This window comes from Pagrus pagrus (assembly GCF_965226575.1).
Source record: "Pagrus pagrus genome assembly, chromosome: 15".
NCBI classification, from domain to species: domain Eukaryota; kingdom Metazoa; phylum Chordata; class Actinopteri; order Spariformes; family Sparidae; genus Pagrus; species Pagrus pagrus.
Genome location: NC_140199.1, coordinates 25,014,708 through 25,036,491, shown reverse-complemented (window position 1 = coordinate 25,036,491; position 21,784 = coordinate 25,014,708). Strand labels below are relative to the sequence as shown.

At 40.5% G+C, this 21,784-nt stretch overlaps 3 protein-coding genes across 3 annotated transcripts; 2 read left to right on the top strand and 1 right to left on the bottom strand.

The window, feature by feature from the left end:
- Nucleotides 1-9,209: 9,209 nt before the first annotated feature.
- On the top strand, nucleotides 9,210-10,592 carry LOC311270485 (DNA damage-inducible transcript 4 protein-like). The gene is made up of 2 exons (XM_084375391.1): nucleotides 9,210-9,486; nucleotides 9,706-10,592. Exons 1-2 carry the CDS (start codon nucleotides 9,318-9,320, stop codon nucleotides 10,209-10,211), a joined length of 675 nt encoding a protein of 224 aa, XP_084231517.1. The 5' UTR covers nucleotides 9,210-9,317; the 3' UTR covers nucleotides 10,212-10,592.
- A 1,356-nt stretch (nucleotides 10,593-11,948) lies between these two features.
- dnajb12a (DnaJ heat shock protein family (Hsp40) member B12a) lies at nucleotides 11,949-18,510 on the bottom strand. The gene is made up of 9 exons (XM_084374885.1): nucleotides 18,326-18,510; nucleotides 17,804-17,981; nucleotides 16,642-16,787; nucleotides 16,372-16,542; nucleotides 14,577-14,653; nucleotides 14,366-14,475; nucleotides 14,099-14,271; nucleotides 13,471-13,613; nucleotides 11,949-12,575 (listed from the first exon to the last, which is right to left on the bottom strand). Exons 1-8 carry the CDS (start codon nucleotides 18,456-18,458, stop codon nucleotides 13,492-13,494), a joined length of 1,110 nt encoding a protein of 369 aa, XP_084231011.1. The 5' UTR covers nucleotides 18,459-18,510; the 3' UTR covers nucleotides 11,949-12,575; nucleotides 13,471-13,491.
- Nucleotides 18,511-18,533: 23 nt separating this feature from the next.
- Nucleotides 18,534-20,922, top strand: trmt2b (tRNA methyltransferase 2 homolog B). The gene is made up of 2 exons (XM_084374884.1): nucleotides 18,534-19,538; nucleotides 19,821-20,922. The coding sequence occupies exons 1-2, from the start codon at nucleotides 18,693-18,695 to the stop codon at nucleotides 20,442-20,444; spliced, it is 1,470 nt and encodes a 489-aa protein (XP_084231010.1). The 5' UTR covers nucleotides 18,534-18,692; the 3' UTR covers nucleotides 20,445-20,922.
- The last annotated feature ends 862 nt before the right edge of the window (nucleotides 20,923-21,784 follow it).

Sequence of the window (21,784 nt, the reverse complement as noted above, 5' to 3'; positions counted from 1 at the left end):
TCATCAGTCGAAAATATAGAGATATTTAGTTTGATATCATATAAAACAAATAAAAACAGGAGTTAAAAAGGGCCTACTTTCCCTTGAAGATGTACTTTAACGATAAATCAATTATCAGAACAGTTGCATAAACATTTTATCAGATTATTTTATCTAATGATTTTAACTCTAGTTAACATATAAATATATATATTTGTGCATGTCACAAATAATAATGATACTAATAATCCACACAGGTGTTTTTTGTTTTGCTATTTCCTGTTTTATTTTGAAGTTATAACGTGTTCCTTGTTGTGATTTACTGATATACTGATTTACTAAGGATAAATTCACCCAAAGATTACAGTTCAGGTATTATCTACTCACCGTCATGCTGATGGAAAGTCCACAGCTTCACAGCAAAAGTGCGTTGCAGCATTCTCCTAAACAACTGAAGTAGTTGGGGACTCCATATGTAATTCAGCAGTCAATCACTGACTAATGACCATTTCACTAGTAATTAGTATTTTAGTTAACTGCATAAATAAAGTAGAAAGCACCCAATTTACCACAAAATGCAGCTAATTCTACCAGTCTTTTTTATTTTTTATAGGAAACTCAAAACAATTTTAGAAAAATAATCACGTGGTTTCATTAAACATCATCATAAATCATCATTTAGAGAGCTTAGGCTCTGAACAGACCCTGACTCTTTTAATGACACCGTACCAGTCAAAAATTACTACTTCATGTTCGGTCTGGCCCCTGAACAGGCTTCTTTCACAGCCAATCATATCATCAGATTAGTTTTAGCAGGGAGAGCACAGGTGTTGCTAATGACACTAACGATGGCTGTGTTCCATTTAAGTGTCCCAGTGAGCCCTGACAGTGAACCAGTGTGCATAATATCAGGGCCCTGGAACTGGAACACCTACATGCAACGCTGCCATAATTAATGTTATTAATGACACACATGCTATTCCTGCTACCACGACCCCAACACAAAAACTGAACATGCAATTAACACAAACTCCAGGGCTATTTTATTGGCATGTGACGTTACTGTGAAACTGTGGTCTGGATTGTTGATTGTATTTGAGTACAAACGTGTTATTTTTATCACAGCATGTCCACCTCTGCAAGAGGGGGAAGGATTTGCCCTCACGCCCTCACTGCCACTATAACAGTGAAACATATCCGGCCAAAACTGGATGGAAAAGTGAGGTCTGTGCTGCTGCTCTGCCTCTGAATTGTTACCTGGATCCATTTAGAGACAACACAAAGTAAAGGTTCCTGAATCTGGATCAGTTTGCTGCTGATCTCTGGTCTGCTGTGTTCAGATGGCCCCACAGATAACGGCAGTGTGATGCATTGCTAGGGAAAAAACGTAGCATTTGCATAGTGCCACGCTTCACAGTATCTCACTGTATCTGCCCTGCCTGCTGTATCGCTCCCTGCTGCAGTCTCAGCCAGTCCCCGGAGAGACACGCTGAGTGACAGCTTGTAATTGAAATGCTGGATTAACTGATGCCATCTTTATTCCATCCTGAAAAGAGTGTCTTTGAGGCCCTCTTAATAAAGGCAGGCACGAGACAGGGCGTCATCTAATCTCTCAGCTGAGCGCAATCAAGTCTACGAGGAAAGATAAAGAGAGAGGAAGTTGTTTAAACAGTGTCTGAAAGCAGGAAAGCATGTCCTAATCCTCATACATGTGCTCATTTGTTACAACACAGTTACGCACTCAGATTGTTAGAAATTATACGTGTGGAAACAACTAATCTGAACTGCACCATCTTCAGTTTGTTCTCCGTATGCGTGTAAAAAACAAATGGCTTTTAACACAGTGCTCTACAGCTGCTGCAATCAGCTTGATTCATTTTCAGTGACATTAATCAAACTTAGAGCAGTGAGTCAAATGAAGCAAAACAGCAGTGTGATTAACATTATGCATCCTTTAAGGCACACGTTGGGTGAAAAACTTGAGGCTGCTGCACTCAGGTCCAGTCATGAACCCGCAGACAGATGTGATGTGACAGTAACAGAGCCGGGATCCAGAAAGAGAGGAGGGCAGAACATGGCAGGCCAACAATGTTCGTCTCATTTATTGGAGCCAGTTAAAGAGAAAACGGCTGAGTAATCCTAGAGTCACAGAGCCATAGGGGGTTTCAGGTAATCTCCTTATAAAAGCTGGGGAAAATACTCCCCTGTCAGTCATGAGAGCGTGGCTTCCCCCAGGTCTGATGCTTTGTGAAGCAAAAGAAGGGGATTGTGGCAGCTGGAATGGCTGCAGGGCAGAGAAATGTAAAGATTAAATGATGCTCATTAACAAAACACGTTGGCTGCCGTCATCTGGACGTCAGATAATGCATGGAAGCCGTGGGCCAGCCCCAGACTCTAAGTCAATGAAGGACTATAAAAAGGGGTCGCTGGGGCAAGATAACATTTTAGTTTACTTTAAACTCTATTGTACATTCCATTAAGGTTTGCGAACATCAAGAAGGACGGTACAAGTCATGCAGATGAACAATGGCTGCATGCCCTTTCAAATTAGTTTGTGGCACGTGGCCTCTCAGATTTTTGAGATTTGATTGCTTGTAATACTTTAATCGGAAATTTTTAATTCTAATGTTTTTTAAACGTTTTCATAACACTTTTTGTTTCAATTTGGAAACAAAAATATAGTTTTTGCCACAAAAGCAGCGTGCCTCTTGTGATGGCATGTCAGCCTGTCGTACGTGACTTTGTTGGTGTATTTCGTGTGTATCGGGGTTTCCCTAGAAGTGACTTATGTCATCACAGCTCCTCACCTGAGTCAACAGTGAAGACATGTCTGGACATGGGTCACCGTCTTTCCTATGAATCCAAAGTCTCGCCCCAAAGGAAATGGTTTCTGTATTAGATTGACCTGAAACTTGAGTGTTTTGTATTTTTAAGAACTCAAAAAGCATGAAAATATACATTATTTTCTATCAGTTTGTTGCGAGAGCTTTCTTTTAACTCACAAGTGATCAGTGACTAATAATGAAAGCTCATACAAGTGTGATGTGTGCCAGTGGTGTGGCTGTAAGGATGGTCCAAACTGAAATATCTCAACAACTATTGGATGGATTGTCATGCAATTTCTTTCAGACAATAATGTTCCCCTCAGGATGAATCGTGGGCATGTTAGCATGCTGATGTTAGCAAGCAACTGTCCATTAGCTATCATAATCACATCATCATTATGTGTAGGCCTATCATTTGATTCACAACACACAAATAACACAAAACACAACAAAAAAGCAGCCAAACAAGCTGCGTCTTTTAGGCTAGAGGCTCTACCATTATCTAAATAATAATTTCTAAGTCCATCAGGGTCGGACACTGAATATCTTTCCATTGTATTGACAAAATTTCACAAGTATACACAAGTTCATACCAAAATAATCTGTTGGACAACCCAGATCAATACTATTGGTTTTATCTTGTATAACAAATGACTGTTTTCACAGTTAGGAAAAAATGTCATCTTGAGTTTATGCTTACATTTAACTTTCTCCACTATGAAAAGTGGCAGCAATGAATCAACGTCTTTGGAAAATATGCTTATTTACTCTTAATGAGCTGTCAAGGTGTTGTTAGACAGATGTTGTCGGACAGAGCCGTCCTAGCTGTTTCCCCATTTACATTCTTTGTGCTTTTGTGCTAAGCTAACAGGCTGCTGGTGCTACTGTAGCTACATATAGAGCTTACAGTTGTACAAGTACAACTCTCGGCATGAAGGCAAAAAAGTAAATTTTTTCCTCAATGCAAGCTGTTCCATGAAGGTAAATTAATACAAACTATAATATGCATTTAACAATAGTAGGTCCTGTAAAATATGGTAAACAAGAATGATATACAGAATGCTTTAAAATTCAAAGAGCAGTCACAACAGCCCTACGAGTCTTGTTTAATTCAGAGCCAAATACAAAAAGCAAAACATTGGCAGCGTCGCTAAATAATGCACACGGTTCTAAAATGAGAGATAGCTTTGCTCAGGGACGAGTCACGGTAAGAGAACTTATAAATAATGATCAGGATCTTTTTCTGTCTGATGTCATATGGCCACAGCTCATCAGGTATGCATTGACTTCCTTACTCCTGCACCTATCACTTAGCTGTGCAGCCTGATGACATCCAATCAATATCAATAATACGGCTCATTCACAGGCACGACAAATACGAACTGGAAACTACAAATAATCCAGTTCCTGTGGGTGGTTCATGTCAAGTTAATAGTTGGGGGGATAGTCCTAGGGGAAATACATTTGCATTCAGTTCCCATATCCTGCCATGAATGCTGTATAATGTACAGTAAAGTACATGTGAAATGAAAACCAGCAGAGGACAAAACAACAACTTGGTCAGAGACATAAGAAAAAGGTGTCAAAACACAAAAGCAATAATACAAATATTTATTGATTTCATGCACTGTACATGCATCTAATGTAATTGTATATCTTGTTTCATTGTGGCCAGTGTTGCATGATATTTTATGTGATTCTGCACTCTTGCTAACTTTCTTTGAATCAAGTAAAACAAATGAGATATGGTCTTTAAGGCCCTTTGTACAGGGGAACTTCCAGAAATGTTTTGTACGAGAACTCACATGGGCCAGTGAAACTTCCTGAGGTGAAAATAGGGATGATTAATATGCTTCTGACATTCTTCAATTTGATATGTAGCATTACATACAATTGATGCCCCCTCACCTTTGTGACGCCACTGCATTTGTACGTTTGAAAGAGTCTGACCTTTGACAATTTTAAAACTTAGACAGTTTTCATGCTATCATTCGACTGCAATGCGCCAAAACTGTAGTCATACATTTGGCCTAATGTAAAATAGGTATTAGGTTTTCTTGGAAACATTATTAAAAAGAGGAAATTTGTGTCAAAGGGATATTTCAGTTAGTTTGAATGCACAATATGTCATTTCTGCAACTAGGGGTCTCACAGTCGAAACAAAAACAAAAGACAGAAGTAGTGTGAGGTCATGGGAGCCGTTAACTTCACTACCACTGCCAATGAAAATCTATTCAAGTGATTTACGCAGAAACTTTCACGGATGAGGTAATGTATTAAAGTTTTATTCATGTTCCTTCCTTACCCTTTGACATATCACCTGATGTTTTCTCAAAAGTTATAGTGACAGACGACCACTTGAAACACACTGTTACCTCAGTTCCTTTGGGTTTGAACATTGTTGGAAACATCTGGGATAATTCAACGCAAGATATGACAATGGTTTAGTCTTTTTTAGGACATTTTAATGCAGAAATGTTACATATATATTTTTGCTTGGCTCATAACAGTCATTGCCTAATGGAGTCGTGCTTTTTTGGTGATTGTCTACTTTCCCTAATGTGCAAAAACTTAAAGAAACCCACAAAAGAAACAAATTTAAGACAAATGAGGAGTCTATCCATGCATCAAGCTAATATTCCAACCATAGCTGTTTGAAATTGGTGTGTAAAGTGTTAATGCTTTGATAAAGAAGAGTGCGTCTCAGCAAAACTCGCCAAACATCACAGTTTCTGCTGTCCCCCCCTTGAGAGTGCAGGTCTGTTTCTGCTTCCTCCAGCAATAAATCAAAACCTAAATGGAACGCTGTCCCAGGCGCATGAAGCCAGAGAGTCCTGCACTCAGAGCTAAAGGGTTTCCAGATAAACACAGGGCTCAGATGACAGAGGAAAGAGAGGCTACATGCTGGGATATTAACCAGATAGATGGAGAGATACTTTATTTCTTCTCATGTTAGAATCATGCTGTCTGAGTGGCTGACACTGGCCCACTTTTCATGTCACGAACACTGATAAAACACGAGGTAACCGAGACTGTTTCAGTGTGGCTTCAACAAAACAGTTCAGATGTCTCAGTGAGATGGACCCTGCTCACAACAGCGTGTTGTTGCTATAGCTACAGCCTCGCAAACACGATCCAGGGACCCTTTTACCCCCACCTGAATTAATTAACAACACAAGCGTATTTAAGAGCCTAGAAGAAGCTTGTAAATGAGCTAAAACAGGTGTAAATATATGCATTCTCCATTTAAGTGCCTCATAATCGCTCCGGTTACTTTCACACCAATTACTGGAAACTAATAGTTCTTTAAAATTTGAAATTGTTTTTTCTTTGTGATTCACGCCAGTGCACCTCAGATTAAAGCAAACTGTGTCAGGGAAAAAAAGCATTCTTAACAACCCATTTGGTAGTAGATTTATTATACATGAATTACATAGCCCGAGGCTGGCCAGCCTAACAGCTCTCTCCGGCCTGTTTGAATTGTAAAACACAGCGCCTGTCACGCTTTATTTCCTCTGCTCCATTTTACTTTTTTTTCCCATTGACACGGCAAAAATAATGTTTAACCCCAAACAGTGTAGTGTAGGAGGCCAAGGTCAGTTAAGTGAAACATTTCCCATCCATATGCTGAGTGCAGAGACACGTTTAAGGAGCAGAGAAACACAGTTGCGACCATTAAAGTGCACACAGACTAATGCATGTTAAAGACTGTGTGTTCATGGGCATATTCACTGGAAACAATAGGTGCACTCAGGCAGAAACAGTTTACATGATCACACACACCACACTGGCTGAAGCTTCTTGGCTGTCTGTGAATTGGAGGTGGTACAGTGGCGCCATCATCTGCATATGCAGTGTATTACACCATATAGGACAGAGCTCCAACACATGTAACTTCAGATTAGAAAAAATAAGTCTAAAATCAAATCCTCAGTCCATCTACACATTTATATTCTCTGTGTCATATTCTCCCATTTATAGAAACCAGTTTTATAAAGAAGTTTTATAGACATTTAGAGTATGTCAACCAGTAATAGATATGGTTAAATGCATTTTATACAATAGGCAAGGCAAGGTAAGTTTATTTATATAGCACCATTCAGACACAGGGCAATTCAAAATGCTTCACAGAGGCAGAAATGCAATAAAATAAGACATTAAAACACTACGATAAAGTTAGAATTGCAATTAAAAAACAAAAAAGGATGCAGAAAGCAAAACAAGTTACAGATAAAAATGTATTTAAAACACAACAAAAACAAAGCAAACAAATAGAAAGTTACAGATTGAAAAGAAGTGATGAATCTGGTTATTGGAAAGCCACAGTAAACTGCAGCGTTTTCAACCCAATAGGACTGTGGCTGAGCTTGAGTGTGGAGCAAGCCTCACAGTTTGGATTGCCTTCAAAGTGCACACACTACAGGCCTCCCATGTCTTACAAACTTGAAACCAGTGGTTTAAAAAAAGTATTCAAAACCTCACATAAGTAAAAGTATGTAAGTATAATCAGCAGTATGAAAAGTTAAAGCACTAATTGAGCAGTTAAGTGGTCATTTATTATTAAGGGTTTACAGTTGAGCTCAGTTTAGCTACATGTACTATTGGGTGGTTTAATCTACAGCAGTGCATCATATTCTACAAGATTATTATATGTTTGTATCTCTAAAGAATCAACTCTTCATGAGCTCAGAAGTCAACCCTGTTTGCGTTCATGTGGACAATGCATTTTCCAGCTAATCCAAGGGTTTTGAAAGGTTTATTTAGTTTAAGACGTATAATTCCTTCCTCAAGCCATAAAGGAACACTTAATCCTTCTGTTTATGACGAACACTGAAAATCAACACATGGTTTCTTCTTGTTCTTTACTGGTTTATTTAAGTTTAAAACACTATTGCCAGTGTAGAATAAATGTATTGCAGCAGATATAGCACAATGCTTTTCAAAGATTTTCATTTCTTGTTCCTGGGCGTGTAGTGCACATAACAATATAAACAAGCACAAAGACATTAAGAATACAACAAAGATGGAAAAACAACACTAATAAATACCCCATAGAACAGATCAGAAAAGCATTGTTGGACCTTAATGGGAACATGGCTGATTAAACTAATTCAGACTTCTCTGATATTATTGGGGACAGTATTCCATTATTTTATTGCAGTAATAGAAAAGGCAGATTAAGTGACCAATGTTGAATATACTAGTCTCCCCTTACTGCTGGTCTTGTTTGTCTTGTTTCACCATGAGCTGTTACAATAAAGTATTTACGGGGTGGGGGAGCTGGACCATGCAGTGTCTTATACAGCCAACAGACACTGGTCATTGACAGGAAAGCTAAGATTACTGAAAGTAACTAGCAGCCTAACTAAAGCTGTCAGACAAATGTAGTCAGTAAATTTGTAATAAAGTAGTACAGAAAGAATTACAAGAGATTGTTAATTAATTTAATACATCATACAAAAACCACACCAACTGATGGTGATGTTAGTTGGAGTGACTTGAGGGGTGGGGGATGGTCTGTGTGGAGTGGGCCTACGTGTCTCAAGTCAGGGGTTGTTCCGTAAGTTTGGGAATTCAGTTTCTCAGATAAGAACAACAGATTACAGATTTGGAAAATCGTTAAAAGCATGAAAATAATCAAAATGGTTGTGTACAGCTCCGTTAGGCTCACCACCACTCTCTGACACACAATAACCTGCAGCACGGATTAACTGAATAAGTGATTACATGTGAAACAATTACTACATGTATGGATCGGACCTGGCAAGATGATCAGGATCTTTTTATTTTATTTCATATAGATGAGGGTATGATCTGATGACAGCAGTCCATCATATCATTAAGTCCAGTGTATCTTCCGTCTTCCTTCCCTTTGTTAGCACACACCAACAGATTCCTGCTCTGGATGAATCAAGCCCAAATATCAGCAGTCAGCGCTCACATTTCCGATCATACACAGACAATAAACGAGTCCTACGTGCGGTACGTGTCATTCGGAGCTGCCACTCACGTCAGTGGATCTTGCCACAGCTCGTCTGTCTCATTTCTTTTTTGTTCCCAAAAACTGAGGAGGTGTGTCTTTCTTATTGTTTCATGGCATTATGGCGACGGCCGCTGATTGGCCTGTCAGTCCGTTTTTTTTATTTAATCTCTGACAGCTGTATCACTTCACTAAAACTTGAATATGTGTGTATAGCCTGAGTGTGGTTGGGGGTCGGTGGCCTGCAGGGCTGGGGGCGCCTGGCCCCTGCCTCATCAAAGGGACCAGAAATGTTACCAGGCAGTTTAGAGAGCTGGGAACGTGAGCTGAAGCCTCATTGGTTGAGAAATACAGGAGGCGTGGCTCTCTGGCTGGGGGTATTTAACGCTTTGTTCCATTGTTGCACTGTGTGTTTTCCAGCTGGTCTGGCTCAGGAAGGGGGAGGCCTGCTGTTACAGGACACCACTGCACTCTCTTTTAACAAGAGGATCTCCTCTTTTATTTATTTTTTCCATTATTATTTGTTTGTGAAGATGTCTTTTTCTTGCGATCATTCTCTGGACGGCAGCTTCCCTCCGTCTCCAGCCGAGGACAGGGGTGCAAACAGGCTGTCCTGGGGCAGTCTGCTGCAGAGGCTGACTGAGCTGAAGGGGATCAATCAGAGGGCCACAGCAGATCACCAGTGCAGCAGGAGTGAGACTGGTGAGTGTAGCAGCCTTTTGTCTCAGGAGGATCTACTGTCTTTTAGTTTGGGTTGACTCACAGTGTAGCTAAGAAGTTTTATCTGTGGTCGCATGCATTTAAACAAAGGGCATGAACTGACAAAGCACAAAGAGTTTAGGGGATGCAGAGGGTTTGAATGATTTTAGAGTGAGTCCAGCATCACCAGACGAGACTTTAATCTGTATTCTTTTGTTTTAGGATCTGTGGCAGACATGTCCCTGTCAGAGTTGGACAACAGTTTCTTCTGTTATCCCCTGGAGGAGACCCTGGCTGCAGAGGTTGTAGCAACTATAACACAAACTCTGAATGATGCATCAGACGTCCTGGGCTGCTCCAAACTCATCCTACCTGACTTCCTTCTGCACAACATCAGCCAAGAGCTGCTCCACCTGGCCGCCAGCGAGCCCTGCGGTCTACGGGGAGCTGTCATTGACCTGTGTGTGGACAGGGGGGACCCAGGCTCCTTAAGTACTGTGGATCAAATAGCAGTGGATGCCACCCTGGTCCCAACTTTTCATGTGACCCTGGTGCTGAGGCCCGAGTCCAGTGGGCTGTGGCCAAAGGTTCAGAAGCTCTTCAAGGGTAGCGCGTCCCCACAGAAATCTGCAAGGCACCAAAACACTCTGAGGCTGAGTACGAGCTTCAGGGCTATCAAGAGGAAACTGTATTGTTCAGGGGAGCTCCTGATTGAGGAGTGCTGCTGACCAAGCACTCCTGTCTCTGATTAGCTGAGCTGAATTCATATGTACTGTGAAAGATGGCTGGCGGGTGAAGCATTGTCTGTTTATGAAGACAATATCGTATGGCTCCAACATGTCTAATGGCACTGACAAGATGGTTCTGAAATAACATGTATGTCTTTGTCGGTGTATTTCTTGTGTATTTCATGGCAGCTGCTCACCTGGTTGCAGGTGACTCAACTGTGAAGACTCATGTTTGAACATGAGTCAGTGTCTTTCCTATGAATGTAAAATCCCACCTTGAAGAGTGGCTTACGTATTTGATAGTCAAATATGACCTGAAGCTTGTGTGTTTTGTATTTTCATAATTTTCACAACACAAAAAATAAATTATTTTATATTTAATTTGGTGTTGTTTTCTTCTAACTTACAAGCATTCATGAAAACTCACAACAATCAGTGTGTGTGTGTGTGTAGCCATGCTAGCAGTGTGGCTATATAGGGACGACAATGTCAATGACAATGAGCTGAGTCCACCACTTTGGTCCAGACTGAAATGTCTCAACTATAATAACTATAATACGGAGGAGAGGATGAATCGTAATGTCTTTGGTGATCCCTCAGCTCTACCTGTAATGCCACCAGCAGGTTCACATTTGTGGCTTTGAGTGAAATCTCTCAACAGTTATTGTTGGATTGCCATGAAATTAGGTCCAGACATTAGTGACCCAAGCAGGATAAACTGTAATGAATTTGAAGATACCTTAAAGTCTCCTCTAGCACCATCATCAGGATAAAGCTGTCCAATACTTCAGTTTCTGAACAAATACCTGAAAAACCTATGAAATTATCAACTGTACATTGTCTTTAGTGCTTAATAGCAGCTGTTAGCATGCTAACACACTAAAGTTAAGTTTAAGGTCTAGTGTGTAGGATTCAGTCGCATAGAGAGTGGGTAGGGCTGGGGAATGTGTACGATATACATCGTTATCGTGATAGGAGACTATATATTGTCTGAGATTTGGGTTATTGTATAGTGTGATATCTCTTATGGTTTAAAGGCTGTGTAACACTAAAGTCATTTTCTAAACTTACCAGACGGTTGTACTTGTTCTACTACTTCCCTTTACCCGCCGAGTCATTATATTCCCATTACTGATGATTATTCATCAGAAATCTCATTACGCAAGTATTTTATGAAAGTACCAAGTCATCCCAACAATATCATTGCAATATTGAAGTAGGGCCTATGGTTAAAAATATTGTGATATTTGATTTTGTCGCCCAGTCCTAACATTTATAAGGTGCTTTTGAGAAGATTTCAAAATATCGTAATAAGATTGTATATTATTTTAAGGCCATACTGTCCAGCACTACTAGTGGGGAGGTTTCAGAATACAACAGAAACCCCCTTCCTCACGGTAGATGCTAAAAATGCTAAAGGTCCTCTCTAGAGCCAGTATTTGGTTCGTCTTTTCTCGACTACTTTAGAAACAAAGAGATGCAACATAGCAGACTACATGGACTACTCGGTAGATATAAAAGGCTCATTCTAAAGTAACCATGAAGATTACATTCATTTTGTTGCCCCTAAACCCTTCACACTGGACCTTTAAGATGGTAAACATGATAACTGCTAAGCATCAGCATGATAGCATTGTCATTGTAAGCATATTATTATTTATCTCAGTAGTACAATCTCACAGAGCTGCTAACACAGCTGCATAGTCCTGTTGTTAAGAAGAAAAATATGCACCAGACAACCATTGGACAAATTTAATTCAAAGAAACTTTCATACAATTTTAGCATGTTAATTTAATAAATATGGTTTACTTTTATTTGTGCAATGATTTTCAATACTTATGATCCAACAGGCTACAAGCAAATCCACATAATAACATTATAGTAAATGATATTAACTCCAATAAACCCTGCACTGTTAAAAGTAAAATGAATATTTACATTGGTAAGAACTATAAAAATTACACACTTTCCTTGTGAGTGGCTCAGACATCTGTCTATGAGAAGGCCATGAGGTTTCTCAAAATGTTAAAAGGAAAACAAAAAGACGGGGACAGAGAAAGCTTATCTTAGCAGCTTCATTAACCGTTCAAATAGACAACTATGCTCTTACTTTTCCACTGGGACGCCAGGCCGACTCTCCATCCTCAAGACACTAGAGTAAGAAAATGTCAGCAGTCAACTCAAAGCTTCTCACAGTTCTACAGGAAGTCAATCTACACCAAGTTGCAGAGAGGTTCCCTGATGAGGTCTGCTGCCCACTGCACGTAAGGCATTTTTGATTCTCTTGGTTTGCTGCAGAAATATGCTCCAATTTGAGTGGGCTCCGACCGATTTCTTCTAATCAGATTCAAGTACCGACGAACCTAGGAAAGAGAAAAGAAACAGTTATGCCGCTGTATCGCTACATGGGATGAACCTTTATTGGATTAATCCTAACCACCTTTGGGCTCTGGGAAATTGTAGCATTTTTCAAATTTCTTTGACATTTTATAAACTAAAAGATGCATTGAATAATCATGAAAATTATCAGCAGATTAATCAGCCATAAAAAAAATAACTGTTAGTTGCAGCCCTACAAACTTCTACACAAATCAATCATTATCACTGTCATTTGTGCAATGCTTTTTATCAGAACAGCGACCAAAAAACAAAAACTGTTTTTAGCCAATTAACTACTGCTATTGCAAACTTGACATAACATTTAGCCATTACTCAAATTATACAATCTGTTATTAAAATGTACTTACTACCTTCCAGGCAAACATGGATTTTTGCTCATTTTACCACTAAACCAACTTGCAGAGACTTCACCATTGCTCAAGAGAGGTAATCCATCACAGTGACCCATCAGTTGCTTTTATTGAAGGTTTCTTTTTGGTCAAAGTTCTGTCATCACATGGTAGTGCAGTTGTGAGAGTTGAGTGCTCGTGGGAAAGTGGGACATCTGAGACAGCCCAGCTGACTCGTTAATATCAGGTGTCTTTCACTGCAGCGTTAAGTTAACGGATAAAAATAAAGTTGACCAGCCGCTTGCTGTGATGGATTACATATTGGAGGCAAGTGTTGAAATGAACGGGGACAGCATGTTAGGATTCCATCCAAAAACATGTGGTTTGCTTTGGGAAACAGTCAAGTGTGATGTCGAGTGTGTGAGATGTGTAGATATTGGTATGAAACACGCAAAACACTGGTGTCTTTGCAGCTCATGTAAAGTATAAAGTGAAAAAATATAGTGCATTGTTGTTTGTGCCAACTTACCCGTATGTGTGCGAGTGGTTTTTAGCCATCCAATATGACCTGAATCTCAGATAGTCTGGAACAGCTGGGAGTCCCCATTCTCTGCGCCCTTTGGTACAACTCAGAATCCCCAAAGTAACGAGCACGATAAAGTAAGCCTTCCTCTGAAAGCACAAGAAAAGCGTGTGTCAGTATGCTAGGTCCCAATCAACTACACTATACAAAGGAAAACATACAAAAAAAGAAATCAAGAAATGTTACTTCACTTCAACAATAAACAAAGAATGCCAACCCTGGTGGCTAACTAGAGCTGAAATTATCAGTTGATGATCAGCAGAAAATTAATCTGTTAGCATATAAGTCAATTTTGAAGCCAAAAAAACCCCTAAAACTTAATAATTCACTGGTTCCAGCCTTACAAATGTATAATCTGTTGCTTCTCCTCATCTTTTTTTGACAGTAAACTGAAAATCTTTGGGTTTGGGAATGTCTGTCGCACAAAACAAAAAATTCAAATATGTAAACTGAGACACTGTAAAACTGCGATGTGGAATTTTCACTATTTTCTGACATTTTTAAATTATTGATTGAGAAAATAACTGTCAGATTCATTGATAATTAACGGTTAAATGCCCAGCTGTAGACTTACTCTGCTGCTTCTCCTTCCAACAGTTGTTTCTGAGATTGGAGATATAGTCTTCTTCTACACTTCTCTCAACATTCTTCAGGTTATTCCCGGAATATTCTTCATTGAACCGGTCTCCAACATAGAAAGGCACCTTCAGGTTTGTTGTATGCCTTTTGTGAATATGCCCAGCTGACCTGATGTATGGAGAAGACATCATAATAGAGTGAGACAGATGAAGAGACATTTTCACCAAACTGCAGAAAGCTCTCCGAGTGGTGAACCACTTACGGGCGGTAGCTAAGGCTATAGGGAGGCTGGGTGACCATCATCTGGCTGAGAGCGGAGACGATGATGAGGATTAGGATGGGCATCAGCTGGACAAACAGAGCCAGGCCTCCCTGTCAAGAGAGAGAACGAATGAAGTTTCTTTACAGATCATACAGCGCATCAGCTGGTATCAAAATTTAAGTATGATTAAAGTACTACAGACAGGACTTACATCTCTCTGTTGTTCTCGTCTGTCTTGCCTGTTATGTGCAAAATGCATTCTTCCATTTCTGTAAACGTGTACATTACCTAAAAAGAAATGAAGAAAAAAAAGATTAAGAAAAGATAATGTGGGTGCTGCAACTCTAAGCCATGTAGGTCAAGGCCACTATTAAAGAAGCTGATTCCACCGATTATCACATATTCAACCAGAGAGTCAGAAGTATTTATAAACCAATTAACAATGTCATTATGTTATTCAGATTGATCTATTTTCAGGATTAACACAACGCGCGTACGTTATGACCCTCAGCTCGCTACATAGTTTGGGAATCAGGAAGCGATGCAACAGTAACGTTGTAGATGCCAAGCAGAAACAAGCCTCCTTGTGCAGATATGGATAAAGAAAAGAGTCTTATGAATGGCAAATTCAGCTTCAAAGCTCTGCCAGATGGTTCTCTCAACAAGAGCAAAGTTACTTGCATTTACTGTCGATGTGAACTGAGTTATCACCGGAGTACGTTTAGTCTTAAATACCACTTGCTGGCCGAGCACACAGCTTGTGCAGAGAGCCCTCCTCCCCCTCGACAAAGGCAGACCACGCTGTACAGTTTGTGACGGAGACGCCTGGACAACTCTACATGAGACAAACTTTCTAAATGGGTGGCTTTAGCTTGTAGGCTGATTAACCTTGTTTAGTTAACCTTTACAAGTGTAAAGTTAGACACTACATTGTGTTAGTATTACGCAGGAATGTTATATTCAGGTCAATACGCCCATTTGTTGTTGCTTGTTGGGCTCGAGTTTTGCCATGTTATGCTTTCAGCATATTTTTTGAGCATACAGTACCTTTGAGGTTATTCTGGAGAATATTCTATACAGTATCTGTCATTGTTTTGGATTGTTGCAATAATAATAAACATACACTTGCATAAAGCAAGCATATTTGTCCACTCCCATGTTGATTTGAGTATTTAAAACTTGAAAAATATCCCTTTAAGGTACATTTAGAACAGATAAAAAATGTGCGATTAATTTGCAATTAATTGCAAGTTGACTATGGACAATCATGTGATGAATGGCAATTTAATTTTTTAATCAATTGACAGCCCTAAAAGATTCATAGAGGAAATGACAGATAATAACTACAAAGCAGTCTGTATTTAAGTTCCAATCCATCAGAGATGCAAACAAAGCAAATAGCCAACCTAGTTTAGGCAACTTTGAATTTGATAAAAAGCCCAGTCATATGCTCGTCAGTTTATGTTTATATGCTTGTAAGTTTATGTTTATGATAAAATAGTGATAAGGAGATTTTCAAGGCTGACAGGCCAGTCAGACAGCTCTGTCTTGTTGACTCTGACAAGGGCATGATCACTGATAAGGGCTGAGTAGAGCCAACTGTGCAAGGCACGGCAGAGAATCTACAGGTAATGGTGACATCGGGCCAAATGACTGCTAGACAACTGTTGGCTTCATCTGTCAGGAAGTGTTTTCAAAACAGTCCCTCTGAGAAAATACATTACATGAGGAAAAATTAATAATAAAAAAATACTACAGCTGCATAAGTTGACTTTCATACCATACCATCACGAAGTGTAACGGCTGTTTGGAAGGCAGAAGGTCAATCTAAAACACTGCAGAACACAGTGATGAAGCTTGGCCTGGTCTTACAATGAATGTGTTACTGACATATATAAGCATGCTACTCCAATCATGAAAACTAAAATACTCTTGCACCTTGAAAGGACTGCACAAGTGTACAACAACAACCTGCCTGTGCCTACATTCGTCTGGCATCTACTTACTTGATGGGAAGCCTCCACCAAAGAACATGTTGAAGAGGTCCTCAGGTGAGATATCTGCTTCAAAATCACGATGGTGTCTCTGTCTAGTAGGGTGTGATCTCTCCTCTCCATACTGGTCATACTGCCTTCGTTTCTCAGTGTTACTCAGCACAGCATAGGCATTACCAATAGCTGAAAGACAGGAAAAACCCACACAAGTTTGCACTTAGTAAGCTTCATTTACACTACATGTCCTTAGTAGATCAGCAGTGGAGCTGACTTTTAATTTACCTTTAAAAGCCTCTGTGGCTCCAGGCGCGTGATTTTTATCCGGGTGAAATTTCAGAGCAAGCTTTCTGTAAGCCTTTTTTAGATCCTCCTCAGTGGCGGTCTTTTCAACTCCTAGAATTTGGTAATAATCTTTACAGCTCTTAATCCTGCAGATAAAAACACACAGGAAAGTTACACAACATATGGATACATCCCCTGAGATATTAATGTGACACCAAATACCTCAATTAGCTAATTGTAATGATACAAACAAACACTGCTCAGTGTATGCACCAACCATATGTTAATTCTAAGATTATTACATTCAATTTGTGCACTTTTATAGCATTTCTGGGATTCCTGTTTGCCATCTATAAAAACTGGGAAACTGCAGTGAAGCGTTGCTCAGCAAAAAGAAAACAAGTAATCTGGATATATTTTGTGCAATATGGCTTCATTTGTACACTTGAGCTCCAAATATTCTCATATCACTGATGGAATGTTTACACTAGAGCCAGACAGATACTGGATTTTTGGGGCCGATGCTGATATTGGGGAGTAAAACTTGAAATATCCATATAATAGTCGTTATTCTTACATACAAAGAATATACACATGAACACATTTTCTGCAATGATCCCTTGAATGTGGTTATGGAAAACTTGTTAAAAAAAAGATAAGAGCCTAATGGAGGCAGGATATTTTACAGTTAAACAATGAGCTTCACTGTCTAAAAATGAAACTGGAGCACAGCTTCAGCAAACTTTACTGGGAAACAACAAACAAAATCAGCACATATTGGACAACATATACTGATATATATGCAATTGGCCAGTATAAGCTGATAATATCAATTGACCGATATATCTTTCATGCTCTAGACCTCACTATGTTGATATTTGCAAATTTGTTTGTACTTCTCTCAATAAATATAATACTGGCGTATGTTTTCCATATCATCATATTACGAATGATCTTCCTCATTAAAGGCACAACTAAGAATTAAATTGACTGCTCCAGCTGGGTGACAACAATCACACTGACAGTAATGCCCACAACTCCAACCCCTTTGAATATGATACCTACAACCAACAGACCAACACATTACTTATTACTGATTATCAAGGTACTATGTTTTAACGTTTTTATAGAAACAAAAGATTAGATCCACATGTGCACTGACTTTCTGACAGCTTCCAGCTGATCTGCAGTGTATGGTTTAGCTGATTCTGTGGCCCCCTGTGCGGGCGCATCAGCTTCGTCTCCGTGGCCTCGGTGCCTCATAGTGGGTCCGTCTCCGTTCACAGGACCGCCATTCTCATCTGGAGGCTTTCCATTCTGCGCTAACGACTCCAACAAGTCTGTAAAGAAAGTGGAGCCATGTTATTCAGGAATGCCACCTGAGACTGCCTTCGAATTACTTAACTCACTAGCATAATGAGCTAACAGTTAGCATTGTAGCTGCTAACAGGGACGTCAAGGATATAAATACGAATAAGCAAACACAAATTCAAGACATTCAGCAAGTAAATATATTACATAAATCGGGGGTGGTGGGCTTTAAAAACTACAAATACCAGTGTCGGCTAGGGGCAGCTGGCGTATCGTTAAGACGGTTATGCTAACGTTAGCTGATTTGGTTTCACAGCGATGGCCCACAAACTGACGTAAAATCCTCGTCGAAACAGACTTTTATTCGACGTACTTTTGGCCTTTTCTGTCGGAAACAGTCGCTGTGCCTTCTCCAGAAACTTCCTGGCTTTGTCCTGCTGATTGTTGCTTATCGCAGATAGGGCTATTTTAATGCACCGCTCCGCTTCGTCCTTGTTTGAGTCCATCGCGACACAGCGGAAATGTTTACTTGCCCCAAGACGCACGGAGATGACGTTGACGCTATGTGGCTCATAAATAACACGTCATGACAGTTGAATTGAACCTTCAGCATGCGCTTCAATAACGCCCGCCGGAAAAACGCTTTTAAACAGTAATATTTAAAGTTACTGGAGTAACGCGATGCTAGCTGACACCTGCAGCAAGGTCAGTCATATTAGCTGCTTTTAATTCAAGTTAAAATGGCTTTGTCAGTTACATGCAGCAGGTCAGTCTTTGTCAAACGCAAGATTCTGTACACTTTGAGGAAAACATGTAGTCTGAGACATGAGACTATTCTGGCTGCTCAGGGGACACCAGCGTTAAAGGAAAAGAGAGGAAAACGTCACAAGAAACCTCTCCGGACTGATAATCTGTCCTGGGAGGAAAGGCTGGCTGATGTGGTCACCCCTCTGTGGAGGCTGAGCTATGATGAGCAACTTGAGCTCAAGCTAAAGCAACAGGAGAGGATACTGTCTCAGATCTCAGGTGACTTACAGTCACACTCCTCATCACCCGTCAGAAGTAAACCCAGGTTCCCTGTCCTGCCTGTTCTTCCATCGCCGGTGAGGGACGGCTACCGCAACAAGTCTACATTTTCTGTCAACAGAGGATTTGATGGGAATCCAAAAACAGTTGGATTCTACTTGCCCAGAGAAAGGGATGGGAACTTTGTCTGCGTCAATGGAGACCACCTGCTCAACATGCCCGAGAAACACAAGCTGGTCGCCAGGTGCTACCAAGACTTCATCCGCCTCTCTTCCCTGGAGCCCTGCCTGCTGTTCCACACTGGGGGTCACTGGAGAGAGGTCGCAGTCAGGACCAACACAGAAGGCCGCACCATGGCTATAGTGTACTTCCATCCACAGACGCTCACCCCAGAGGAGGTGGCAGTCCATAAGGCTGAGCTGGTGGATTACTTCACGCGGGGTCCAGGGTCAGTCTGTCAGCTGGACTCACTGTTCTTCCAGGAGAGCATCAGGACTCGATGCACTCATGAGGAGTCCCCCTACCAGCTCCTGTATGGTCAGCCACACATATACGAGGAGGTAATACGCTATCATAGCAAAGTTACAATCTACAAGAGATTTGACAGAGCATACAGCAAACATTTTAATGTTCAAGCATTGCAACTTCACAACCTCTTGTCCAACTGCAGCAATGTTGAAGTACTTTTTTAAAAAAATTAAGTGCTGTGATTATTTTCTTAACACAAATGCAGGTTCAAAGCAGGTGTACCATTTAATGCATGTCACGTTCTCTGTAATTTAGTGTCTGAAGATGGTGATATTTTTATTCTGTTGCCAAATCAATTCTTTTGTCATTTACAGGTTTTGGGCTTCAAGTTTCGCATCTCTGCTGATGCCTTTTTCCAGGTGAACCAGGCGGCCGCTGAGGTACTCTATAGCACAGTGAGAGACCTTTGTGTCCCTAACCACCAGGAACATGTAGCAAGAACAAAAGTTGGTGGCACTCTCCTGGATGTGTGCTGTGGGACAGGTGCCATCGGCATCACAATGTCTCCCAGAGTGGACAGAATTATCGGTATAGAGCTCATAGAACAGGCAGTGGAAGATGCTCGACACAATGCAGCTCTCAATAACGTATTGAACTGTGAGTTCATCCCTGGGAAGGCGGAGGTGGTGCTGCCTAGCCTTATGTCTCAGTTGAGCTCTGCAGGTGGAGGCCCTGTTTCTGCCGTGGTAAACCCTGCTCGAGCTGGCCTGCATCGGAGAGTAGTCCAAGCGTTACGAAACCAACCTGCTATCCGCAAGCTGGTCTATGTTTCCTGTAAACCGGATGGAGAGGCTATGAGGAACTTCAGGCAGCTTTGTTGTGCTCCTGACCCGTGGAAGAAACTCACAGGCGACGCGTTTTCTCCAACTCTGGCTGTGCCTGTGGATATGTTCCCACATACTCCTCACTGTGAACTGGTGCTACTTTTTGAGAGGTAGCAAACACCTCAGAGGTGGGCTTCAACCTTTCAACAACTCTGGTCGCTTTAAAAAGCAATTAGGTAGCAGCACGGACAGGGACAGGAAGAGACTAAACAAACCGATTAGGAGGGCCAGCTCTGTCCTGGACTGTCTGCTGGATTCCATAGAGGTGGTGGGTGAGAGGACGATGTTAGCCAAGCTGACGTCAATCATGGACAACACCTCTCACCCCCACCACCAGACTGTGAAAGCCTTGAGCAGCTCTTTCAGCAGCAGACTCTTAGACTCACTGTGTAAGAAGGAGCACTACCGCAGATCATTCATCCCCACAGCCATCAGACTGTTTAAATCAAGCACTACCTGAAAAATCAATTTATTTTTTATTTAACTTTATGCGTATTTGTGTTTCTTTTTCCTGTACTTGTTGCATCTTGAGCTGTTGTATCAAGTGAATTTCCCCGCTGTGGGATAAATAAAGCCTATCTTATCTAATCTATCTAATCTAGTGGGTTGAATATGATGTGCTGTATTTGAAATGATAATGTAATATAACTTTATTTATAGAGAGCCTTTGTAAAACTGTTCCAAAGTGCTGCACTTGCTTAAAACAGAGCAACGCAATGATAGATGCGGGGAAAAGAGACAAAGTGTCAGTTATCAGAGCAAGTATTACATGGGCAATTACAAATATGAAAATAAAAAATACAAATAAGAGATGTGTCACCAAATAAAGTGAATACAATCAGCACACAAAAGTAGATAAGTAAATACCAAGAATGGAAACCACCTACAATAACTTTACACCCGTGGCTCATCTACACAGTTGTCCTCACTCATTTGCCTGATTAGACCTCCTATCAAGACTGTAGTAGAGTGGTATCAAATGACTTTTGATAATTGATGATGAGTAAGATTTTTTTCAGATGATGCCGATAATTACCTGCTTCTCATGGCCGATATCAATAAGTTAAGCAATAATGTAACATTTTAAAAAGGAGTTCCTAACCTTTAGTTTATGCACACCTGGGGGTGAGAAAGGCTCACATGTCATGAGCAAAGATTGCTGGTTAAATATTCCATATTCATCTTTTATTTATTCTTTTCTGTGTTTATTGGTGGACTGCAAACCAAGTTCTAGGGTGCAGACAGCCACAGAATTTGAAAATGCTGTGCTTGTTAAGTCAATGAAAACAATTTGGCTTCATGTTATTGGCTGTTTTAATTGGTAGCAATCTCACCCAAACATAGCTGATAATATACATTTCCCAATATCGGGCCGATAATTTCAGATATATCAGATATTTAATTTACAGCTATATAAAATAGAAGAAAGTGGCAAAACCTTACATTAGAGATGT